Here is a 24109-nt window from a genome sequence, read left to right on the forward strand (position 1 = left end):
CGCCAGGGGAGCAGTCGCTTTCATCGTCCATCTGCGACGCTGATGAAGCCCTTCCGCATTCCCCGCATGCTTCCCTGCTGGAATGCTTTTGCTGGAGTCTTCTTGATGGCCTCATAAATCAGTTAATTTATCCTCCCCACACTTTAAGGTGGAACCTTATTTTCCTACTTGACAGATGCAACTGTCTTTCGGGTTGCAAAGGTCGACAACAGGCTACACACAATTGGTTGGAAACCCACTCCAACCCGGGCTGGCTTCAAACTCATGACCTTTTCATAGAATCATAGAATCATAGAATCAAAGAGTTGGAAGAGACCTCATGGGCCATCCAGTCCAACCCCATTCTGCCAAGAAGCAGGAATATTGCATTCAAATCACCCCTGACAGATGGCCATCCAGCCTCTGTTTAAAAGCATCCAAAGAAGGAGCCTCCACCACACTCCGGGGCAGAGAGTTCCACTGCTGAATGGCTCTCACAGTCAGGAAGTTCTCCCTCATGTTCAGATGGAATCTCCTCTCTTGTAGTCTGAAGCCATTGTTCCCTTGCGTCCTAGTCTCCAGGGAAGCAGAAAACAAGCTTGCTCCCTCCTCCCTGTGGCTTCCTCTCACATATTTATACATAGCTATCATATCCCCTCTCAGCCTTCTCTTCTTCAGGCTAAACATGCCCAGCTCCTTTAGCCGCTCCTCATAGGGCTTGTTCTCCAGAGTGATCTTAATGCAGCTGACAGTTTCTCAAGTCGCTCCTGACATGACAAAATAAAATAAAATAAAAAAGCCTCCACTTAACATCTACATGAAGCATCTGGGAGAGATCACCTGAAGTTTTGGAGTTTTGTGACATCTGTTATGATTGCATGACCTATACCTATGTAATGTGAAAAGCCACTCGGGCCTCACATTTTTCAGATAAGAAGCCCAGCAGCTTTGGTCTTATCACCAGCCTTTGTTGCTGTTTGCTCACCTCCGGTGGTCATTGGCCAGCCAGGATTGTGCACCAAGGCCAAAGGTCTGGAATCGTCCATCGCAGCGGGAAGATTTCTGCACCATCAGCCCGTGCCGTAGCTGCTTGTTTGTCCCTGTGTCCGGCTTGGCACATAGTCCGACCTCTTGAATGCAATAGGGGACGTTGTTTTTTTGTAGAGTTCCAGAGCACTGGTTGAAGATTTGGCCCAAACGATGGACATAAGCAACGGCCATGCCCCAAAACAACTGCCCTTCACGTTGAAGCGGTTTCACATTTCCGAAGAATACGGTTTCCTTCTCCCAAATGCTTTGGTAAGAAAAGTGGCTTCATACGTGTGTGTTGTGTGTTTCTATGTATCGGTGGTGAATGTGGATCAGTCAAAGGGAAAGAAAACATGATCAAAGATGATCAAAGAAGGGATTTGCATGTCATTTGTCAAATGTAACCATTACTGTTGCGTAATTGCAGCTAAAGGGATTCAACAGGCTTCGGTAAATTTAAAAGAAAATACAACCAAGAGGGATTTTAAGCACATTTCAGTATCTTCTGAAGGTGTCCTCCTTTTATTCCTCCTTCCTTCCTTCCTTCCTTCCTTCCTTCCTTCCTTCCTTCCTTCCTTCCTTCCTTCCTTCCTTCCTTCCTTCCTTCCTTCCTTCACTCCCCCTTTCTTCCTCCCTCCATTCCCTTCCACCCTTTCATTCTTCCTTCCTTCTCTCTTCCCCTCCTTCCCCCCTTCCTTCCCTTTTGTCTTTCCTTACTTCTCTTTTTCCTTCCCCCTTCCCTTCCTTCCTTCCTTCCATCCATCCCTTCCCCCCTTTCATCCTTCTTTCCTTTCCTTTTGCCTTTTCTTCTCTTTTTCCTGCCTCTCTTCCTTCCCTCCCACCCTCTTTCCCCCTCTCCTTCCATCTTTTCGTCCTTCCTTCTCTTTCCTTCCCCCTTCCCTTCCTTCCATCCACCCCTTCCCCCTTTCATCTTTCTTTCCTTCCCTTTTGCATTCCCTTCCTTCTCTCTTTCCTCCCTATTCCTTCCTTTCCACCCTCTTTCCCCCCTCTCCTTCCACCTTTTTGTCCTTCCTTCTCTTTTTCCTTCCTCCTTCCCTGCCTGCCTTCCTTCCTTTCCCCCTTTCATCCTTCTTTCCTTCCCTTTTGCCTTTCCTTCTCTCTTTCCTTCCTCTTTTCCTTCCCTCCTATCCTCTTTCCCCCTCTCCTTCCACCTTTTTGTCCTTCCTTCTCTCTTTCCTTCTTCCTTCCTTCCTTCCTTCCTTCCTTCCTTCCTTCCTTCCACCCCTTCCCCCTTTCATCCTTCTTTCCTTCTCTTTTGCATTCCCTTCCTTCTCTCTTTCCTCCCTCTTTCTTCCTTCCCAGCCTCTTTCCCCCCTCTCCTGCCACCTTTTCGTCCTTCCTTCTCTTTTTCCTTCCTCCTTCCCTGCCTTCCTTCCTTTCCCCCTTTTCCCCTTCTTTCCTCCCCTTTTGCCTTTCCTTCCTCATCTCTTTCCTCCCTCTCTTCCTTCCTTCCCACCCTCTTTCCCCCTCTCCTTTCACCTTTTTGTCCTTCCTTCTCTCTTTCCTTCTTCCTTCCTTCCTTCTTTCCTTCTTTCCTTCCTTCCATCCACCCCTTCCTCCTTTCATCCTTCTTTTCTTCTCTTTTGCATTCCCTTCCTTCTCTCTTTCCTCCCTCTTCCTTCCTTCCCACCCTCTTTCCCCCCTCTCCTTCCACCTTTTCGTCCTTCCTTCTCTTTTTCCTTCCCCCTTCCTTCCTTCCTTCCTTCCTTCCTTCCTTCCTTCCTTCCTTCCTTCCTTCCTTCCTTCCTTCCTTCTTTATTCCATCCATTCACCCCTTCTCCCTTTCATCCTTCTTTCCTTCCCTTTTGTCTTTCTTTCCTTCTCTATTTCCTCCCTCTCTTCCTTCTTTCCCACCCTCTTTCCCCCCTCCTTCCACCTTTTCATCCGTTCTCTCTTTCATTCCCCTTCCCTCTTTCCCTCCCTTCTCTTTATCTTCTTCCTTCTCTTGTTCCTTCCTCCTTCCCTTCCTTCCCTCCTTTCTCCCTTTCATCCTTCTTTCCTTCCCTTTTGCCTTTCCTTCCTTCTCTTTTACCTCCCTCCCTCCCTTCCCTCTCTCCATACCCTTCACCTTTTTGTGGAAAGAAGGAAGGAAGGATGAAAGGGTGGAAGGGAATGGAGGAAGAGAGAGGGATTGAAGGAAGGGAGGGAGGAAAGAAAGAAGGATGGAAAGACAAAAGGGAAGGAAGGAAGGGAAGAAGGAAGAAAAAAGAAGGAAAGACGAAAGGGTGGAATGGAGGGAGGGAGGATTGTTCTCCAGCAATTTAACACGTTTGTGCCACACAAAGTTCCTGGAGTAGAACAACTACTTTCAAAGTAAAGACCACCCAATGAAACAGGAAATGACACTTTCAAAAGTTTTTATAAAAACTTTGAAAATTTGCTAAAAATCCACAGAGAAGTCAAAGATTATGAAATTTGGTGAGCTAACAGTGGTCCATGTGTTCTACCACTGTAGCAAGTTTCATCAGGATTGGTCTAAAAATGAGGGAGGGAGAATCCCCTGAACTTTCCCCAGTGTTGTTTTTTTCCTACTGCGCATGCACGTCTGCCATTAACGAAGCAATTCGGAAGTTTTGGAAGTTTAGGAAAGTTTTGAATATTTTTTTTTTAAAAAAAATTGGAAGTGACTTTAGAATCGAACCACGAGCACACCCTAGATCCTAAACGGGGTTTGAACAATTTTTTTTGGATCAACCAAGCCTAGTAAGTACTGGACAATGAAACAGCAAATAACACTTTCAAACCAGAAATAGAAAATGTTTCATATTTTCTTCTTCTTCTTCTTCTTCTTCTTCTTCTTCTTCTTCTTCTTCTTCTTCTTCTTCTTCTTCTTCTTCTTCTTCTTCTTCTTACTAGCTGTTGCTGTGGCCAACCTTCCCTCTTTCTCTCCTTCTTTCCCTCCTTCCTTCACTCTCTCTTTCCTTCCTTCCTTCCCACTTTCCTCCTTCCCGTCTTTCCTTCTCTTCTTCCTTCCTTCTCTCTTTCCTTCCTTCCCCCTTTTTCTTTCTCTTCTGCTCTCTTTTCTTCCTCCTCTCTTTCCTTCTTTCCTTCCCTCCCTCCCTCTTTCTCTATATCTTCCCCCTTCCTTCGCTCCCCCTTTCCTTCCTTCTTTCCTTTTTTTCTTTCCTTCTCCCCTTCCTTCTTTCTCCAACTTTCCTTCCTTTTACCTTTTTCTTTCCCTCGCTCTTTTTCTCCTTCCTTCCTTCCTTCCTTCCTTCCTTCCTTCCTTCCTTCCTTCCTTCCTTCCTTCCTTCTCTCTTTGTTTCCATGCTTTCTTCTCCCTTTCCTTCTTTCTTTCCCTCCTTTTTTCTTTTCTTAATTTCTACCCCCCCCCTTCCCTCCCTCTTTCTTCCCTTTTTACTATATTGTCATTTAGCTTTTTGTCATTAGCTTTTTGGAGCTTTTTAAGTCACTTCTGCTCTGTTTTTCAGTGTTTTTCTGAGTGAAGGACATACATTGGGTTGTTAGGTGTCTTGTGTCCAAATTTGGTGTCAATTCATCCAGTGATTTCTGAGTTCTGTGTTAATCCCACAAACGAACATTACATTATTATTTATATAGATTACTAGCTGTACCCGCCACACATTGCTGTGGCCAACCTTCCCTCCCTCTTTCTCTCCTTTTTTCCTATCTTTCCTTCCCTCCCTCTTTCATTCCTTCCCTCTTTTTCTTTCTTTTTATTTCCCTTCTTCTTTCTTCCTTCTCTACATGTTTCTTTTCTCACTTCTTTTGCTCTTTGGTTCCACCCTTCCTTGTCTCTTTCCTTCCTTCCCTCCCTACCTCTTTCTCTCTTTCATTCCTTCTCTCCTTCCTCCCCTCTTTCACTTTTTTATTTCATTCTCTCCTTCCTCTCCTTCCTTCCTTCTCTACTCTTCTTTCTTTCCTTCTTTATCTCCTTCCCTCCTTCTTTCCCTCCTTCTCTCCTTCCTTCCTTCTCTACCCTGCTTTTTTCTTTCCTTCTCTCCTTTTCCTTCTTCTCTCACAATTTCTATCCTTCCTTCTCTCCTTCCTTCCTTCTTTACCTTTCTTTCTTTCCTTCTTTCTCTCCTTCCCTCCTTTCCCTTCTTCTCTCCTTCCTTCTCTCCTTCCTTCCGTGGGGGGCATGGCCAGGGGAAGAAGAAGGAGAGGCAGGAGGTAAGGTTGGGGTATGGCCTTCCGTGGGGGGCGGGGCGGGGGAGGGAGGGGAGTGGCGTGAACGTGGGGGGCATGGGGGTATGGCGTGAACGTGGGGGGCGTGGCCGGGGAAAGAAGAAGGAGGGGAAGGAGGTAAGGTTGGGGTATGGGTGTTTAGGGGCGGGGGAGGGAGGGGGCGTGGTGTGAACGTGGGGGGCGTGGCCAGGGAGGGAGGGGGCATGGCGTGAATGTGGGGGGCGTGGCCGGGGGAAGAAGAAGGAGGGGGAGGAGGTAAGGTTGGGGTATGGGCATTTAGGGGCAGGGCGGGGGAGGGAGGGTGCGTGGCATGAACGTGGGGGACGTGGACGGGGGAAGAAGAAGGAGGGGGAGGAGGTAAGGTTGGGGTATGGGCATTTAGGGGCAGGGTGGGGGAGGGAGGGTGCATGGCATGAACGTGGGGGACATGGACGGGGGAAGAAGAAGGAGGGTGCGTTGGAAAGAGGGCGTATGGGAGGGTAGGGGCGGGGCGACGGAGGATGGGGGCGTGGCTTGCACAAAGGGTGCGTTGGTCGGCCGGCCATGTGCGCGTGCCAGGGACTGTGCCATGTGCGCGTTCAGTTGGTTGTTGTTGTTGTGAGTGTGTCGAAATGTTGTTTAGGATTTTGAATCAGTTTGTGCATACCTTGTGGGTTGAGGTATGTGCATGGTAAATTTGGTAAATTTTCGTCGGGGTGTTTTTGAGTTTTGCTGTCCCGTTGGACGCCCTTTCTCTTTTTATATATACAGAGGCGGCCCTAGGTAATTTTCAACGGTAAGCAAACAGTATTTTGGCGGCCCCCCCCCCCCCAACCAATCATTGATATATATATTCTGTTTGTCGTGGGAGTTCTGTGTGCCATATTTGGTTCAATCCCATCATTGGTGGAGTTCAGAATGCTCTTTGATTGTAGGTGAACTATACACCCCAGTAACTACACTTGCCGCACTTTCACCCTTGCCTGGCCCGCTTTGGGTCCGGAGGCGTGCCTGAAGACCCCGGCGTGTGCACCAAAGGTCACCTCTTCTCCTGACTTTCTCCTCAGCCATTTGGAACAAGAGAGAGAGAGAGAGAGAGAGAGAGAGAGAGGTGGAGATGCCCACCTTTCCTGAAGGTAGGCGCAAAAACAAAGGAGGGAGCGGAGGTGGGAGATACCTCCAGCCGGAGGGGCTCTCTCTCTCTCTCTCTCTCTTGGTCCCAATGGCTGAAGAGACAGTCAGGAGAAGAGGCGTCTTTTGGTGTGCACGCTGGGTCTTCAGACACACCTCCGGACCCGAAGCGGGCCAGGTGCGGCGGCTCCGCCTCCTGGCCCACCCGCAAATTGGGGAGAGGAGAGGAGTTGGTGGAGTGCTGGGGGATCAGGAAAGGGAGCCGGTCATGGGGAAGGGATCGAACGCAGAGAACGATTGATTGCTGGCTCTGCTCACGCACCCGGTGGCCGGGTGGAGGAGGAACGAGAGGGGCTAGGCGAGGCTCAAGGGCCCGGTCCCTTTGGGAAGAGGATCGCCCTGCAGTGAGGCAAGAAAGCCAAGGCTCCCCCCGGACTGCTAGGGCTGTTGTGAGCTGAGGGGGCGCTCCTCAAGTGGCGGTCGAGGGGCATTTACAGAGGCGCCTCTGCGCCCCTGGCAAAAATAAGTGTTCTGCGACCGCTTACTTCGCGTAATGGATGAGCCGCCCCTGTATATATATAGATTATTCTTATTGCTCCAGCCCTTCTTGACATTCCATCTCCTCAAAGTAGGATCTTGATCTTGACATGTTTCCTCTTCATTCCTTCCTCTCTCTCTTCGTGTTTTAAAGTCTGATGGCACCTCGGGAGCCATTCTTTCGTCATGCGGCTTCTCGGCTGTTTTAGGGATTAATGAAGTTTGATCCACGGCGGGCCTTTGCGGGTCGCGCAAAGAGAGAAAACTGCCATTCTAATTATCTACTGACAACTGATGTGAAACAAATCGCTTGTTATATAACCGCCTCAACTGAGACAATCCAAAGCCAGGGAAAGGATCCAGAAGAGAGACAGTTTGACTCATGGATGCTCCAGATTTGTCCCTCCCATCCCCACCCAGCATCACATATTATTTTGCTATCTGGAGCTATCATTTGGAGATGACTCTGTCGTTGCCTTTTGTCAGGGTTGGAATTGCTGACACCATGGGTGCATTGACACTGTAGAAATAACTGCACATTAACTGCCATTGTTCAATGCTGTGGAAAGATGGGAGTTGTAGTTTGGGGAGGAACCAGCCCTCTTTGGCAGGGAAGGCTAAAGATTTCGTACAGCCATAACTCCCAAGATCCCATAGGTAAAGGTAAAGGCTTCCCCTTGACATGAAGTCCAGTCGTGTCTGACCCTGGTGCTCATCTCCATTTCAAAGCCGAAGAGCCGGCGTTGTCCGTAGACACCTCCAAGGTCATGTTGTCAGCATGTCTGCATGGAGTGCCGTTATCTTCTCACTGGAGCGGTACCTATTGATCTACTAACATTTGCATGTTTTCCAACTGCTAGGTTGGCAGAAGCTGGAGCTAACAGCAAGAGCTCACCCCCGCTTCCTGGATTTGAACCGCCAACCTTTCGGTCAGCACGTTCATCAGCTCAGCAGTTTAACCTGCTACGGCCCCCTCAAGATCCCATAAGCACTTGGAAACGTGGGAGTTGCAGTTTGGTCAGGCACTGTGAAACTACAACTCCCAGGATTCCCTAGTATTGAGCCATGGCAGTTAAAGCAATAATAATAATACACTTTATTTATATTCCACTCCATCTCCCCGAGGGGACTCAAAACGGATTACAATAAATACAGATAGGCAAAGATTCTTGATACAGTGAGATTTTTTTTTGGTTGTGTCAGGTATGACTTGAGAATCTGCAAGTCGCTTCTGGTGTGAGAGAACTGGCCGTCTGCAAGGACGTTGCCCAGGGGACATTGCCCGGATGATTTGATGTTTTATCATCTTTGTGGGAGGCTTCTCCCCTTATGTCCCCGCATGAGGAGCTGGAGCTGATAGAGGGAGCTCATCCGCCTCTCCCCGAATTCGAACCTGCGATTTGTCGGTCTTCAGTCCTGCCAGCAGAGGGCAGGACTGAAGATTGACAGATTGCAGGAGATAATAATGACAAATACATAGAACAAAGATAAAGGCTTCCCCTTTCAGCTCCAGCTTTCTGGGGGCAGTGCTCAACTCTGGCCATGGGGAGGTGCTCTTGATCCATTTCCAAGCCAAAGAGCCTGTTGTCCATAGACATCTCCTGGTTGAGTTGCCAGCATGGCATAGGCGCCTTTGTATTACCTTCCTGTTGAAGTGGTACTCATATTTGCATTTTTTTTCCAACTGCTAGGTCGACAGGAGCTAGGGCTAACAGCAGGAGCTCACCCCAACTCATGGCTTTGAACTGCCAACCTTTAGGTCAGCAGATTGAACAGTTCAATTGTTGCGTTCGTTGTGCCACTGCGGACCCACCACATTAATTTTACAGTTGAACATTAGGGCTGGTCAATTCGTTTCGTTAATTCGTATTTCGTTAAAAAATTCGTTAATTTTTGAATTACGAAACGATTACAAAACATATTTTTAAACCTGGAAGTGTTTTTAAATATCGAAACGGCAGGCGCCAACAAATTTTGTATTTCCGTCCATTTCGGAAATACGTAAGATGGCCGCCTGGCTTGCTGGGAGCTCTCCTCTCTCGGCGCCGGCTGAGCAAGCGAGAGGGTGAGCGAGAGGGTGAGCGGCGAGCGAGAGGGCGAGGGCGAGCGGCGAGCGAGAGGGCGAGTGAGAGGGCGAGCGGCGAGCGAGAGGGCGAGTGAGAGGGCGAGTGGCGAGCGAGAGGGCGAGGGCGAGCAGCAAGCGAGAGGGCGAGCGAGAGGGCGAGCGGCGAGCGAGAGGGCGAGCGGCGAGCGAGAGGGCGAGTGAGAGGGCGAGCGGCGAGCGAGAAGGCGAGGGCGAGCGGCGAGCGAGAGGGCGAGTGAGAGGGCGAGCGGCGAGCGAGAGGGCGAGGGCGAGTGGCAAGCGAGAGGGCGAGTGAGAGGGCGAGCGGCGAGCAAGAAGGCGAGGGCGAGCGGCGAGCGAGAGGGCGAGCGAGAGGGCGAGCGGCGAGCGAGAGGGCGAGCGGCGAGTGAGAGGGCGAGCGGCGAGCGAGAGGGCGAGTGAGAGGGCGAGCGGCGAGTGAGAAGGCGAGGGCGAGCCGCGAGCCGCGAGCGAGAGGGCGAGGGCGAGCGGCGAGCGAGAGGGCGAGCGAGAGGGCGAGCGGCGAGCCGCGAGCGAGAGGGCGAGCGGCGAGTGAGAGGGCGAGCGGCGAGCGAGAGGGCGAGTGAGAGGGCGAGCAGCGAGTGAGAAGGCGAGGGCGAGCCGCGAGCCGCGAGCGAGAGGGCGAGCGGCGAGCGAGAGGGCGAGCGAGAGGGCGAGCGGCGAGCGAGAGGGCGAGCGGCGAGCGAGAGGGCGAGCGGCGAGCGAGTGGCGAGCGGCGAACGAGCGGCGAGCGAGAGGGCCCGCCAGAGTGAGTGCCTGCCTTCCCTCAATAATAATTTCTCCTCCCTATTCTACTAAATTAATAATTAAATTTAAAAAATATTTTTAAAATATTGAAAAAAAAGGGCGCCATCTTTACAAAATGTTTTGTAAATATTTACGAAATTTCGTAAATACTGAACTTTTTTTTTGGAAAATTTTGTAATTATTTTAAATATCGAAACAAAAAAAACACCCCAATTACAAATCGATTTTAGAAACAAATTTTTGCGTTGTTACCCAGGCCTATTGAACATCAAGAATGTCCATGTTGACTGGGGGGATTCTGGGAGATGGAGTCCAACCAAACAACTTTCCCAAGCCCTGGTTGTGAATTCCAGATGCTGATATCCTTAACCCCAGTTTAGTATTGCTCTGATCCAAATTGATGCCTCAATGTTTTCTTCCTAGCAAGAACTTCCTCCTTTCTATGGCCCATGGTTGGAGATCGCTCGCCAGCTGCCAGACCTGATTGAGGACCACGAGCTCCGCTCACGTGTGGACAAGGTATTGAAGTTCCATCTTGACTGGGCTTAGATCTCAACATTCAGCCTCTGCCCTCTCCCCATTGCCTCCCAAGCAAACCAATCCTAGAGAGTCACTTTCGTGTGGATATGCCAAACTGGGACCACCTTGACTGGCTTGTGCCAGAGTCTTTGCACTTCTATCTTTCGTGTGGATATGCCAAACTGTAGATCAGTGTTTCTCAACCTGGGGGTCAAGACCCCGGGGGGGGGGGGGTCACGAAGGGGTGTCAGAGGGGTCACCAAAGGCAATCAGAAAACACAGTATTTTCTGTTCATCATGGGGATTCTGTGTGGGAAGATTGGCCCAATTCTATCATTGGTGGGGTTCAGATTGTAGGTGAACTATAAATCCCAGCAAGTACAACTCCCAAGTATCAAGGTCTATTTTCCCCAAACACCCCCAGTGTTCATATTTGGGCATATTGCATATCCATGCCAAGTTTGGTCCAGATCCATCATTGTTTGACCCTTGGTGTAGGGGAACTACAACTCACAAACTCAAGGGCAATACCCACCAAACCCTTCCAGTATTTTCCGTTGGGCATGGGAGTTCTATGTGCCAAGATTGGTTCAATTCCATCGTTGGTGGAGTTCAGAATGTTCTTTGATTGTAGGTGAACTATAAATCCCAGCACGTACAACTCCCAAGTATCAAGGTCTATTTTCCCCAAACACCCCCAGTGTTCATATTTGGGCATATTGCATATCCATGCCAAGTTTGGTCCAGATCCATCATTGTTTGACCCTTGGTGTAGGGGAACTACAACTCCCAAACTCAAGGGCAATACCCACCAAACCCTTCCAGTATTTTCCGTTGGGCATGGGAGTTCTATGTGCTAAGATTGGTTCAATTCCATCGTTGGTGGAGTTCAGAATGTTCTTTGATTGTAGGTGAACTATAAATCCCAGCAAGTACAACTCCCAAGTATCAAGGTCTATTTTCCCCAAACACCCCCAGTGTTCATATTTGGGCATATTGCGTATCCATGCCAAGTTTGGTCCAGATCCATCATTGTTTGACCCTTGGTGTAGGGGAACTACAACTCACAAACTCAAGGGCAATACCCACCAAACCCTTCCAGTATTTTCCGTTGGGCATGGGAGTTCTATGTGCCAAGATTGGTTCAATTCCATCGTTGGTGGAGTTCAGAATGTTCTTTGATTGTAGGTGAACTATAAATCCCAGCACGTACAACTCCCAAGTATCAAGGTCTATTTTCCCCAAACACCCCCAGTGTTCATATTTGGGCATATTGCGTATCCATGCCAAGTTTGGTCCAGATCCATCATTGTTTGACCCTTGGTGTAGGGGAACTACAACTCCCAAACTCAAGGGCAATACCCACCAAACCCTTCCAGTATTTTCCGTTGGGCATGGGAGTTCTATGTGCTAAGATTGGTTCAATTCCATCGTTGGTGGAGTTCAGAATGTTCTTTGATTGTAGGTGAACTATAAATCCCAGCAAGTACAACTCCCAAGTATCAAGGTCTATTTTCCCCAAACACCCCCAGTGTTCATATTTGGGCATATTGCATATCCATGCCAAGTTTGGTCCAGATCCATCATTGTTTGACCCTTGGTGTAGGGGAACTACAACTCCCAAACTCAAGGGCAATACCAACCAAACCCTTCCAGTATTTTCCGTTGGGCATGGGAGTTCTATGTGCTAAGATTGGTTCAATTCCATCGTTGGTGGAGTTCAGAATGTTCTTTGATTGTAGGTGAACTATAAATCCCAGCAAGTACAACTCCCAAGTATCAAGGTCTATTTTCCCCAAACACCCCCAGTGTTCATATTTGGGCATATTGCGTATCCATGCCAAGTTTGGTCCAGATCCATCATTGTTTGATTCTTGGTGTAGGGGAACTACAACTCCCAAACTCAAGGGCAATACCCACCAAACCCTTCCAGTATTTTCCGTTGGGCATGGCAGTTCTATGTGCCAAGATTGGTTCAATTCCATCGTTGGTGGAGTTCAGAATGTTCTTTGATTGTAGGTGAACTATAAATCCCAGCAACTACAACTCCCAAATGACAAAATAAAGCCCCCCCCCCAACCCCACTAGTATTCAAATTTGGGCATACGGGGTATTTATGCCAAATTTGCTCCAGTGAATGAAAATACATCCTGCAGATCATTATTTACATGGCGATTCATAATGTTAGGGTCATGGTTGGGGGTCACCACAACATGAGGAACTGTATTAAGGAGTCGCGGCATTAGGAAGGTTGAGAACCACTGCTGTAGATCATATTAAACCCTATTATAGCTGAAGTCTTGCAATTAATAATAATAATAATAATAATAATAATAATAATAATCTATATAAATAAAAATGTAATGTTCGTTTGTGGGATTAACATAACTCAAAAACCAGTGGGCAAATTGACACCAAATTTGGACAGAATACACCTAACAACCCAATGTATGTCCTTCACTGATTTTTTTTTATTTTGTCATTTGGGAGTTGTAATTCTTGGGATTTATAGTTCACCCACAATCAAAGAGCATTCTGAACTCCACCAATGATGGAATCAAACCAAAGGTGACACACATTACTCCTGACCAACAGAAAACACTAGAAGGGTTTGGTGGGCATTGACCTTGAGTTTGAGAGTTGTAGTTCACCTACAGGGACCACTGTGGACTCAAAGAATGATGGATCTGGACCAAACTTGGCACGAATATTCCATATGCCCAAATATGAACACACATGGAGTTTGCGGGAAATAGACCTTGACATTTGGGAGTTGTAGTTACTGGGATTTATAGTTCACCTACAATCAAAGAGCATTCTGAACTCCACCAATGATGGAATTAAACCAAAGGTGACACACATTACTCCTGACCAACAGAAAACACTAGAAGGGTTTGGTGGGCATTGACCTTGACTTTGGGAGTTGTAGTTCACCTACAGAGACCACTGTGGACTCAAACAATGATGGATCTGGACCAAACTTGGCACGAATATTCCATATGCCCAAATATGAACACACATGGAGTTTGGGGGAAATAGACCTTGACATTTGGGAGTTGTAGTTACTGGGATTTATAGTTCACCTACAATCAAAGAGGATTCTGAACACCACCAATGATACAATTAAACCAAAGGTGACACACAGGACTCCTGACCAATAGAAAACACTAGAAGGGTTTGGTGGGCATTGACCTTGAGTTTGGGAGTTGTAGTTCACCTACAGAGACCACTGTAGACTCAAACAATGATGGATCTGGACCAAACTTGGCACGAATATTCCATATGCCCAAATATGCACACACATGGAGTTTAGGGAAAATAGACCTTGACATTTGGGAGTTGTAGTTACTGGGATTTATAGTTCACCTACAATCAAAGAGCATTCTGAACCCCACAAACGACAGAATCGGGTCAAATTTCCCACACAGAACCCCCATGACCAACAGAAAATATTTAAGGCCATCCAGTCCAACTCCCTTCACCAGGGCAAGAAAACGTAATCAAAGCCCTCCTGACAAAGAGCCATCCAGCCATAGATACAGATATGATTCACACACAGAGAGAGATATAGTATCATAGATTTGAAAGGGACCCCTAAAGAAGGGCAATTATATGTTCCATATTCCAGAGTAGGCAAACTAGACACTCTCCACATCTACACTGACAAAGAAACAACAAGAAATACAGTTTACCCACAAGCAGAAACACATTACATAGATTAGAAACCATTACTTTATTTTCCAGATCACCATACTGGGCCACAGCAACGTGTGGCAGGGGACAGCTAGTAGTAGTAGTAGTAATAATAATAATAATAATAATAATAATAATATACTTTATTTATATTCCGCTTTATCTTCCCAGACCCAGAGGGACTCAGAGCGGATTACAGTATGTATATATATATATATATGGCAAACATTCACTGCCTTTTACACAGTGAACAATGACACACAACACACAAACAAAGGTCAAGGCCTTCCCCTTCCATCTCTGGCGTCTGGAGGTGATGCTCAACTTTGACCATGGGGAGGTGCTCTTGTTCCATTTTTATCAGTGCAATTTGCTGGCCAACTTGCTTCTTTATCATCCAATTAACTGACTTGAGAGACAGTTGTTTCTGCTTCAGCAGCGGCTCTAATCTTTATTTACATTTCATTCATTGCAATAACACTTACATGTTAGCACAGTCAGATGCAAGGGAGAAGACCAAAGAGAAAGAGCAAAATGGTGTCTGCTCTATTTATACCCCTCTGTTATCAGCTCATTAATTCAGTGTCCAGCCTCCATTTTTCCATGCCAAGGAGTCTGTTGTCCATAGTAGGCCTGTTTGATCAAGAAAAAAATTGTTTCTAAATTCGATTCGTAATTGGGGTGTTTTTTTGTTTCGATATTTAAAATATTTACAAAACTTTCCAAAAAAATGTTTTGTTATTTACGAAATTTCGTAAATATTTACAAAACATTTTAGAAACAAATTTTTTCTTGATCAAACAGGCCTAGTAAGTGTGAATGTTGCAGTAATGGTCACCTTGATTAGCATTGAATGGCTTTCATTTCTCCCACCCTGGACATTCCATAGATAATATTAGATGATATAACTCTCCATTTGCCTAGTTTCCAACAGACCTCTGAGGATGCCTGCCATAGATGTGGGCAAAATGTCAGGAGAGAATGCTTCTGGAACATGGTCATACATACAGCCCTGAAAACTCACACAAGCGGCCTCCGCGCGCCATCCGGCTCCGGCTCCTGCGCCCTCCTCCTCCTCCTCCTCGGGTGAGCGCGCGCGCGCGCCATCCAATCAGCTCCGGCTTCTGCGCCCTCCTCCTCCTCCTCCTCCTCCTCCTCCCAGCTGTGTTGCAGGAAGTGCTAGGAGGAGGAGGAGGAGGAGGAGGAGGAGGGCGCAGAAGCCGGAGCCGGATGGCGCGCGGAGGCCGCTTGTGAGCGCGCGCGCGCCATCCAATCGGCTCCGGCTTCTGCGCCCCCCCCTCCTCCTCCTCCTCCCAGCTGTGTTGCAGGAAGTGCTAGGAGGAGGAGGAGGAGGAGGAGGAGGGCGCAGAAGCCGGAGCCGGATGGCGCGCGGAGGCCGCTTGTGAGCGCGCACGCGCCATCCAATCGGCTCCGGCTTCTGCGCCCCCCTCCTCCTCCTCCTCCTCCCAGCTGTGTTGCAGGAAGTGCTAGGAGGAGGAGGAGGAGGAGGAGGGGGGCGCAGAAGCCGGAGCCGATTGGATGGCGCGCGCGCCATCCAATCGGCTCCGGCTTCTGCCACGGTGCACTGCTGGGGTGCTTGGGAGCGCCGGATTGGCTCCCAGGCACCAGCAGCAGCACTCAGTCAGCACAGCAGCCTCCATCCCATTAACGACACGAGCTGAAGCTCGTAAAATATATGGGGCTGCTGTTTCGATATTTTTAAACCCTTCCGGGTTTGAAAATGTGTTTTGAAATCGCTTCGGAAATGGTAAAAATAACGATTTAATTACGAAATAACGAATTAACGAACTAAAACCGACAGGCCTAGTCCATAGACATCTCCAATCATATTGCCATGGGGCGCCCTTTTACCTTCCCACCGCAGTGGTACCTATTGATCTATTCACATTGCATGCTGATAAACTGATAAGTTGGCAGAAGCTAGGGCTGACAGTGGGAGCTCACTCCGACTCGCAGCTTTGAACTGCCAACCCTCTGGTCAGCAGATTTCCTGCAGCTAGCAGTTTAACCCGATGCGGTACTGAGGCCCTGTCCTTGAATTTCTGTATAGGTAGGATGATAGTATAAAAATAAAGTGAATAGTGGAATAAACGGTGGTGGCACAAAAGATAGGGTGTAGCTTGTACAGGAGGTCCAACGGGGAAAAGTGTAAACAGTAGGCTTGGGCGATCAAGAAAAAAATTGGTTCTAAACTCGTTTCGTTTCTAGGGTGTGCTAGCGTTTCGAAATTCTGAGGACTTCCAAAATTTAAGATTTCAAATTTCAAAATTTCCGAAATTTTGTAAATTACGAATCGATTCGTTAATGGCGGACGCGATTGCGCAATATGCTAAAAAAAACACCTCCAAATGGGCACAGGGGGAACTTCTGAAGCTTCTGTTGGGGTTCAGCCTGAGTTTGAACTTGAACCTGATTCTCTGTTTGTTCCTCCTGATGCTAATGAAAGTATATTTACTGATGCTAGTGGAAATGTACCTTTTGATGCCAATGCTCCTGAAATTAGTGAGGAAGAAACTGCTGTAGGTTTGGAAAATGCCAATGTTCCTGAAATTAGTGAGGAAAGAACTTCTGTAGATTTGGAAAATGAAAGTACCAGTGTTCATGAGAATGTTTCAGAGGGAAGCCATGACCTTTCACTCCCTTCTGCACCTGGGAACCTTAATGAGAACAGAAGGGGGCAGATCTGGCAAGACAGGAGTAAATCACTCAGTTTGCGTCGATCCTCCCGAATTCAAGAATTAAAAACATTGGCTTCAAAACAGAAGGGCGGTTCACGGATCCCATTCTTGAATTTTAATTGCCTTCCGCCGGGCTGACTGTCTCAGTTCAGGCATCGTTTCAGAATTGATGAAGACCTTGGCAGTTCTCCCGGTTCCCTGGCCATAGTTTGGGAAGATTTCTAGGATATGAAGTACGGTTAGTGGATTGCTAACAGGTTCCAGTATTTCACAGTGAGGCTTTTGGTTTTGCTTTGTCCATTTAAATTCATGTTTGCTGATTTTGCTGTGGCTTTTGACTTGCATTTTTCCTTTATTTTGTAACCATTTTTCTTCAATAAAAAAGGATTGTTTTTCACAGCCAAGTGTGGTGGATAGTTATCTTAGGGCCTCGTTCCCTGCTCTGGATTGCATTAGTTTCCCTCTCCCTCTGTTGTTGACTGTTGGTGTGATAAAACAAACAACAACTATATTATATTATATTATTATTATATTATTATATTATATTGTTGTATATTATATTATTATATATTATTATATATTATTATATATTATATTATATTATATTATATTATATTATAATTATATTATATTATTATATATTATATTATATATTATATTATTATTATATATTATATTGTAATATATTATATATATAATATTATATTATAATATACAATTATAATATAATATAGTAATATAGTAATATAATATATAATATAGTTATATAATATAATATACAATATAATGCACCAGACAAACGAAAATAATTACGAAATAATCACGAAATATTTACGAAATAATTACGAAAATTGGAAAAAATTGTTTCGATTCTTAATTATTCCTCACACTATTCCTGCATGGCTCGATATTGGATCGTAAGCTAATTTAAATACGAATCAATAACGAATAATGAAATTAACGAACTGGATCGCCCAAGCCTAGTAAACAGGGATAAGTGAAACCACATATATGGGGATATGGGGTCGTACTGTAGATTCTTGCCCGTGTACTTTGGGAATATGCAGAGAGAGTTTCTGTGGGCCACTAGAGCCACAACCGAGTATCTCGTAAACGCTCCCATTATTGCAAACTGCGTTGTAATGCAGCGAGAAATCCTGCAGGGGTCACTAGTGTCACAGTAGTGAATATCCTATATATAAGATCAATTGTGTGGGGCCCCCGGGTGGTGCAGTGGGTTAAAGCACTGAGCTGCTGAGCTTGTTGATCGAAAGGTCGCAGGTTCGATTCCGGGGAGCGGCGTGAGCTTCCGCTGTCAGCCCTAGCTTCTGCCAACCTAGCAGTTCGAAAACATGCAAATGTGAGTAGATCAACAGGTACCGCTCCGGCCGGAAGGTAACGGCGCTCCATGCAGTCATGCCGGCCACATGACCTTGGAGGTGTCTACGGACAACGCTGGCTCTTCGGCTTAGAAATGGAGATGAGCACCACACCCCAGAGTCAGACATGACTGGACTTAATGTCAGGGGACTACCTTTACCTAAGATCAATTGTAATGCAGAGAGAAATCAGGAGAGAATGCTTCTAGAACATGGCCATATAGCCCATAAAATCTACAACAACCCAGTGATTCCAGCCATGAAAGCTTTTGACAATAATAATAATAATAATAATAATAATAATAATAATAATAGCTTCCCAGTAAGCTTGGGCAAATGCAAACTTGGGCCAAAACCTCTCTGTTCATTTCCGTTTAAGAATGTTGGAGTCACTGCAATGGCAGCCTTTCTTCTCTCTCTTGCCTTTTGGCTTCCAGATGCCTTTGCTCAGCAGCCAGTACCTCCAAGGTTATCGGGAACTCGCTCTGGCCCATTTGGTCCTTAGCTTCATCACAATGGGCTACGTTTGGCAAGAAGGCGAAAAAGGGGTTGCCAAGGTAAGGACTGTTAGAACTCAAAAACCACTGGGTGAATTGACACCAAATTTGGACACAATACACCAATCAGGCCAACAAGTGACCATCACTCATAAAAATACTGGAAAACACAGCGGAAGAGACTTAAAAAGCCAAAAAACAAAAATACATTGCAATGGATGTACAAAACTTTACAAAATGGCTTTAGACCCTTGCCCATTTTGGCTAATTAAATCGGCCAGGGATGGGTTGATTGATTGGTTTGTGTTGATCATTAATGCATCATTGGAGCAGGGTTTTTTTCCATCTCACCTGAAACAAGCTGTGGTTCGTCCACTCCTCAAAAAGGTTTCCCTCGACTCCACGGTGCTGAACAACTTCAGACCAATCTCCAACCTCCCTTTTCTGGGCAAGGTGCTGGAGCGGGTGGTCGCCTCCCAGCTCCAGGGCTTTCTAGATGACATCAACTACCTAGATCAGTCACAGTCTGGCTTCAGGCCTGGCCACGGCACCGAGACAGCCTTGGTCACCTTGGTGGATGACCTCCGTAGAGGGCTGGACAGGGGGAGTGTGACTCTGCTGGTTCTCTTGGACATCTCAGCGGCTTTCGATACCATCAATCATGGTATCCTTCTGGGTCGTCTCTCTGGGATGGGTCTCGGGGGCACGGTTCTGTCGTGGCTCCGGTCCTTCCTGGAGGGACGATCCCAGATGGTGAAGCTGGGAGACGCTTGCTCGGACCCCTGGCCTTTGACCTGTGGGGTCCCACAAGGCTCTATTCTGTCTCCCATGCTTTTTAACATCTACATGAAACCGCTGCGAGAGGTCATCTGGAGTTTTGGAGTTGGGTGCCACCTCTATGCAGATGACATACAACTCTACTACTCATTTCCACCTAATTCCAAGGAAGCCCCTCGGGTGCTGGACGAGTGCCTGGCCGCGGTGGCTGTCTGGATGAGGAAGAACTAGCTGAAGATTAATCCCAACAAGACAGAGGTCCTCCTGGTCGATCGTAAACCGGATCGGGGTATAGGGTGGCAATCTGTGTTGGACGGGGTTACACTCCCCCTGAAGTCACAGGTCCGCAGTTTGGGAGTCCTCTTGGATTCATCGCTTACGCTTGAGGCTCAGGCGTCGGCGGTGTCTGGGAGGGCTTTCGCACAATCGAGACTCGTGTGCCAACTGCAACCGTACCTCGTAAAGGCTGATCTGGCCAGGGTGGTCCATGCCTTAGTCACCTCCAGATTGGACTACTGTAATGCGCTCTACGTGGGGCTGCCCTTGAAAACGGCTAGAAATTCCTCTTCTTTTTTTTTTAATATCTTTATTGCAAAAATTTTCATCACACATATAAAACATCAGATGATGGCGGGCGTATCAGGAGAGGGGAAGATAAGGGAGGGCTGGTCGGGTGGGGAAGTGCGGGCGGTGGTTGTGAATGGGGTTGGGTGTGAGGAGAAGGGGGGGGAAGGATAGTTGGGGGGGGAATATAAAATACAACGACTTCCAGATTGAACAGGCAGGTAATCCTCTCTTATATAACAAACATATTAACTTATAAAACATCAGCTCTCATCCTATACTATTTTCAGTTTCTTCAAGTAATTTTATATCTTCTCATCAATGTAGTCCTTAAAGTTACTCCAATCGGTGCTCTTCTTTTTGCATCCATGGGCTCTCAGTCTTTGAGTTAAAAGATCCATATTCATCACATCATAAGATTTTATTAACCATTGTTCCGTTGTGGGGACCTCTCTGGTTTTCCAGAGTCTAGCCAGTTGGATTCTGGCCGCTGTAGAAAGGTGAAAGAAAATCTTACTTTCATTACTTTTTACGTCAAAGTCATCATCTGTTAATCCTAAAAGATAGCATTCGGGTTTTAGAGGAAATTTCTTTTTCAAGATTTTCTCTATTTCTCTGTGGATCGTACGCCAGAAGGTTTTTACTTTTCTGCATCCCCACCACATATGAAAAAAAGTGCCAACATTTCTTTTACAATTCCAACATTTCGCCTCTATTTTCCCTTTACTGAACTTGGCTAGTTGTTCCGGGGTTAAATACCATCTAAAAAACAGTTTATACAAGGACCAAGTAGCATCAGTCAGAACTGACCACGGAACAACAGACTGGTTCCAGATTGGGAAAGGCGTCCGGCAAGGCTGCATCCTCTCACCCAACCTTTTTAACTTGTATGCAGAACACATCATGCGAGGATGTGCGGGGCTTGACGAATGCAAAGCTGGGCTGAAAATGGCTGGAAGAAACATTAACAACCTCAGATATGCAGATGACACCACTCTGATGGCCGAAAGCGAGGAGGAGCTGAGGAGCCTTCTAATCAAGGTGAAAGAAGAAAGTGCAAAAGCCGGGTTGCAGCTAAACGTCAAAAAAACCAAGATTATGGCAACAAGAATGATTGACAACTGGGAAATAGAGGGAGAAACCGTGGAGGCCGTGACAGACTTTTTATTTCTAGGTGCAAAGATTACTGCAGATGCAGACTGTAGCCAGGAAATCAGAAGACGCTTACTTCTTGGGAGGAGAGCAATGTCCAGTCTCGATAAAATAGTGAAGAGTAGAGACATCAGACTGGCAACCAAGATCCGCCTAGTCAAAGCCATGGTATTCCCTGTAGTAACCTATGGATGTGAGAGCTGGACCTTAGGGAAGGCTGAGCGAAGGAAGATCGATGCTTTTGAGCTGTGGTGTTGGAGGAAAGTGCTGAGAGTGCCTTGGACTGCGAGAAGATCCAACCAGTCCATCCTCCAGGAAATAAAGCCCGACTGCTCACTGGAGGGAAAGATACTAGAGACAAAGTTGAAGTACTTTGGCCACATCATGAGGAGACAGGAAAGCCTAGAGAAGACAATTATGCTGGGGAAAGTGGAAGGCAAAAGGAAGAGGGGCCGACCAAGGGCAAGATGGATGGATGGCATCCTTGAAGTGACTGGACTGACCTTGAAGGAGCTGGGGGTGGTAACGGCCGACAGGGAGCTCTGGCGTAGGCTGGTCCATGAGGTCACGAAGAGTCGGAGACGACTGAACGAATGAACAACAACAACCGGTTCTCTTTATAGTCATTAGAGTACATGCATTTTAATTTCTCAGACCAAATTCTTTCCCATTCCTTAAAGAAATTCCAACTGGTCCAATGGTCGGCGGCCAGATTGTTACCTGGTGCTCCTTACAGAGAGAGGTCAACTCTCTGTTTAAGTAGCTCCATTGGCTGCTGTTCATCTTCCGGTCCCAATTCAAGGTGCAGGTGCTCACCTACAAAGCCCTAAACAGTTTGGGACCCGCCTACCTGCATGATCGCATCTCCATATATTAACCCACACGATCCCTTCGATCATCTGGAGAGGCCCTGCTCACGATCCCACCTGCGTCACAAGCGCGTTTGGTGGGGACGAGGGACAGGGCCTTCCCTGTGGTGGCCCCCCAACTCTGGAACTCTCTCCCCAAGGACATCAGACAAGCCCCAACGTTGGCAGTCTTTAGGAAGAGCCTGAAGACCTGGCTGTTCCAGTGTGCCTTTCCAGAATAGGAAACTTCTAGCATCATGTCCCAAATGCACTTTGTTATAAATTTAGGATGTCTGCACATTGCACCTACCTCCAAAAACCCCTACATATCACCTGTCAAGTCCAGCACCTGTCAAGTCCAGCACTATAAACAAAGTTAATAAATAAATAAATAAATAAATAAATAAGCCACATATATACACAAACACATCTACAGTAGAGTCTTGCTTATCCAACCTTCACTGATCCAATGTTCTGTACGATCCAACGCAGTCTGCCTACTGCCCGGATCCAAAGCTGTTTCAATACATTGCGATGTTTTGGTGCTAAATTCGTAAACACGGTATTCATAAACATGTTTGTGGGATTAACAGAACTCAAAAGCCAATGGACAAATTGGTACCAAATTTGGACACAAGATACCTAACAACACAATGTATGTCCTTCATTCAAAAAACATTGATTTTGTCATTTGGGAGTTGTAGTTGCTGGGATTTATAGTTCACCTACAATCAAAGAGCATTCCGAACCCCACCAACGATGGAATTGAAGCAAACTTGGCACACAGAACTCCCATGACCAAAAGAAAATACTAGAAGGGTTTGGTGGGCAGTGCCCTTTGATTTTGGAGTTGTAGTTCACCTACATCCCGAGATCACTGTGGACTCAAACAATGATGGATCTGGACCAAACTCTACACGAGTACTCAATATGTCCAAATGTGAACACTGGTAGAGTTTGGGGAAAATAGAATCTTGACATTCGGGAGTTGTAGTTGCTGGGATTTATAGTTCACCTACAATCACAGAACATTCTGAACTCCACCAACGATGGAATTGAACCAAACTTGGCACACAGTTCTCCCATGACCAACAGAAAATACTGGAAGGGTTTGGTGGGCAGTGCCCTTTGGTTTTGGAGTTGTAGTTCACCTACATCCAGAGATCACTGTGGACTCAAACAATGATGGATCTGGACCAAACTCTACACGAATACTCAATATGTCCAAATGTGAACACTGGTAGAGTTTGGGGGAAATAGAATCTTGACATCTGGGAGTTGTAGTTGCTGGGATTTATAGTTCACCTACAATCACAGAGCATTCTGAACCCCACCAACGATAGAATTGGGCCAAAATTTCCACACAGAACCCCCATGTGGGCCACAGCAACACGTGGCAGGGGATGGCTAGTTACTACATAACGTCACCGTGTATTGAACTGCATTTTCAGTTGATTTGTTGTAAAACATATTTTGGTGCTTAATTTGTAAAATCATAACATAATTTGACGTTTAATCAGCTTTTCTGGCCCAGCTTATCTATCCGAACGCATCTCGCTCTATGAATTTAAGATCGCCTGGGGAGGCCCTGCTCTCGATCCCGCCTACCTCACAGGCACATCTGGCGGGGATAAGAGACAGGGCCTTCTCAGTGGTGGCCCCTCGGCTGTGGAACTCCCTTCCCAGGGATATTAGATCGGCCCCCTCCCTCCTGACCTTTCAGAAAAGAGTGAAAACTTGGCTCTTTGAGCAAGCGTTTGGAGCTTCAGTATTACCAGATAAACACAAAATTGTAATACGAACACGGAATGGCCAAGACGATGTAAACAGATGAGGAATTGGTCTGGAAGTTTTTATGGATAGTTTTTATGGATTTTATATGTATTTATGATGTGATTTAATTGCTTTTAACTGATATATGTATATATATATATATATATATATATATATATATATATATATATGGCATCTAATTGGTGCCGGTCAGTACGCGGCCCTGAGTCGCCTTTGGGCTGAAATGGGCAGGATAGAAATGATGTAAAGAAATAAATAAATTTGCCTTAATCCCTCCTTATTATCCAACATTTTTGCTTATCCAACGTTCTGCTTGCCATTTATGTTGGATAAGTGAGACTCTACACAATTATATATATACATACACACATATACACATATATACACGCACAAAACACATATACACAGACTGGGCCACAGCAACGCATGGCAGGGGATGGCTAGTAAATAGTAAATACCATATTTTCTTGACTCGTTTGCCCTACTTGGAAGAGCCCAAAGGCTAATACATGTA

The 24109-nt window shown here is 46.5% G+C and overlaps 1 protein-coding gene across 1 annotated transcript in view; it reads left to right on the forward strand.

Annotated features, from left to right (window-relative positions):
• The first annotated feature begins 1005 nt into the window (after positions 1-1005).
• IDO2 (indoleamine 2,3-dioxygenase 2) overlaps positions 1006-24109 on the forward strand; it is a 55802-nt gene continuing 32698 nt past the window's right edge. Inside the window, exons 1-3 of the mRNA XM_067470647.1 lie at positions 1006-1278; positions 10097-10192; positions 18401-18520. Of these exons, the coding sequence (XP_067326748.1) occupies positions 1180-1278; positions 10097-10192; positions 18401-18520 (315 nt within the window). The 5' untranslated portion in view covers positions 1006-1179. The remainder of the gene's footprint in view (positions 1279-10096; positions 10193-18400; positions 18521-24109) is intronic.

The sequence above is a fragment of the Anolis sagrei genome, chromosome 7 (genome assembly GCF_037176765.1).
Source record: "Anolis sagrei isolate rAnoSag1 chromosome 7, rAnoSag1.mat, whole genome shotgun sequence".
NCBI lineage: Eukaryota > Metazoa > Chordata > Lepidosauria > Squamata > Dactyloidae > Anolis > Anolis sagrei.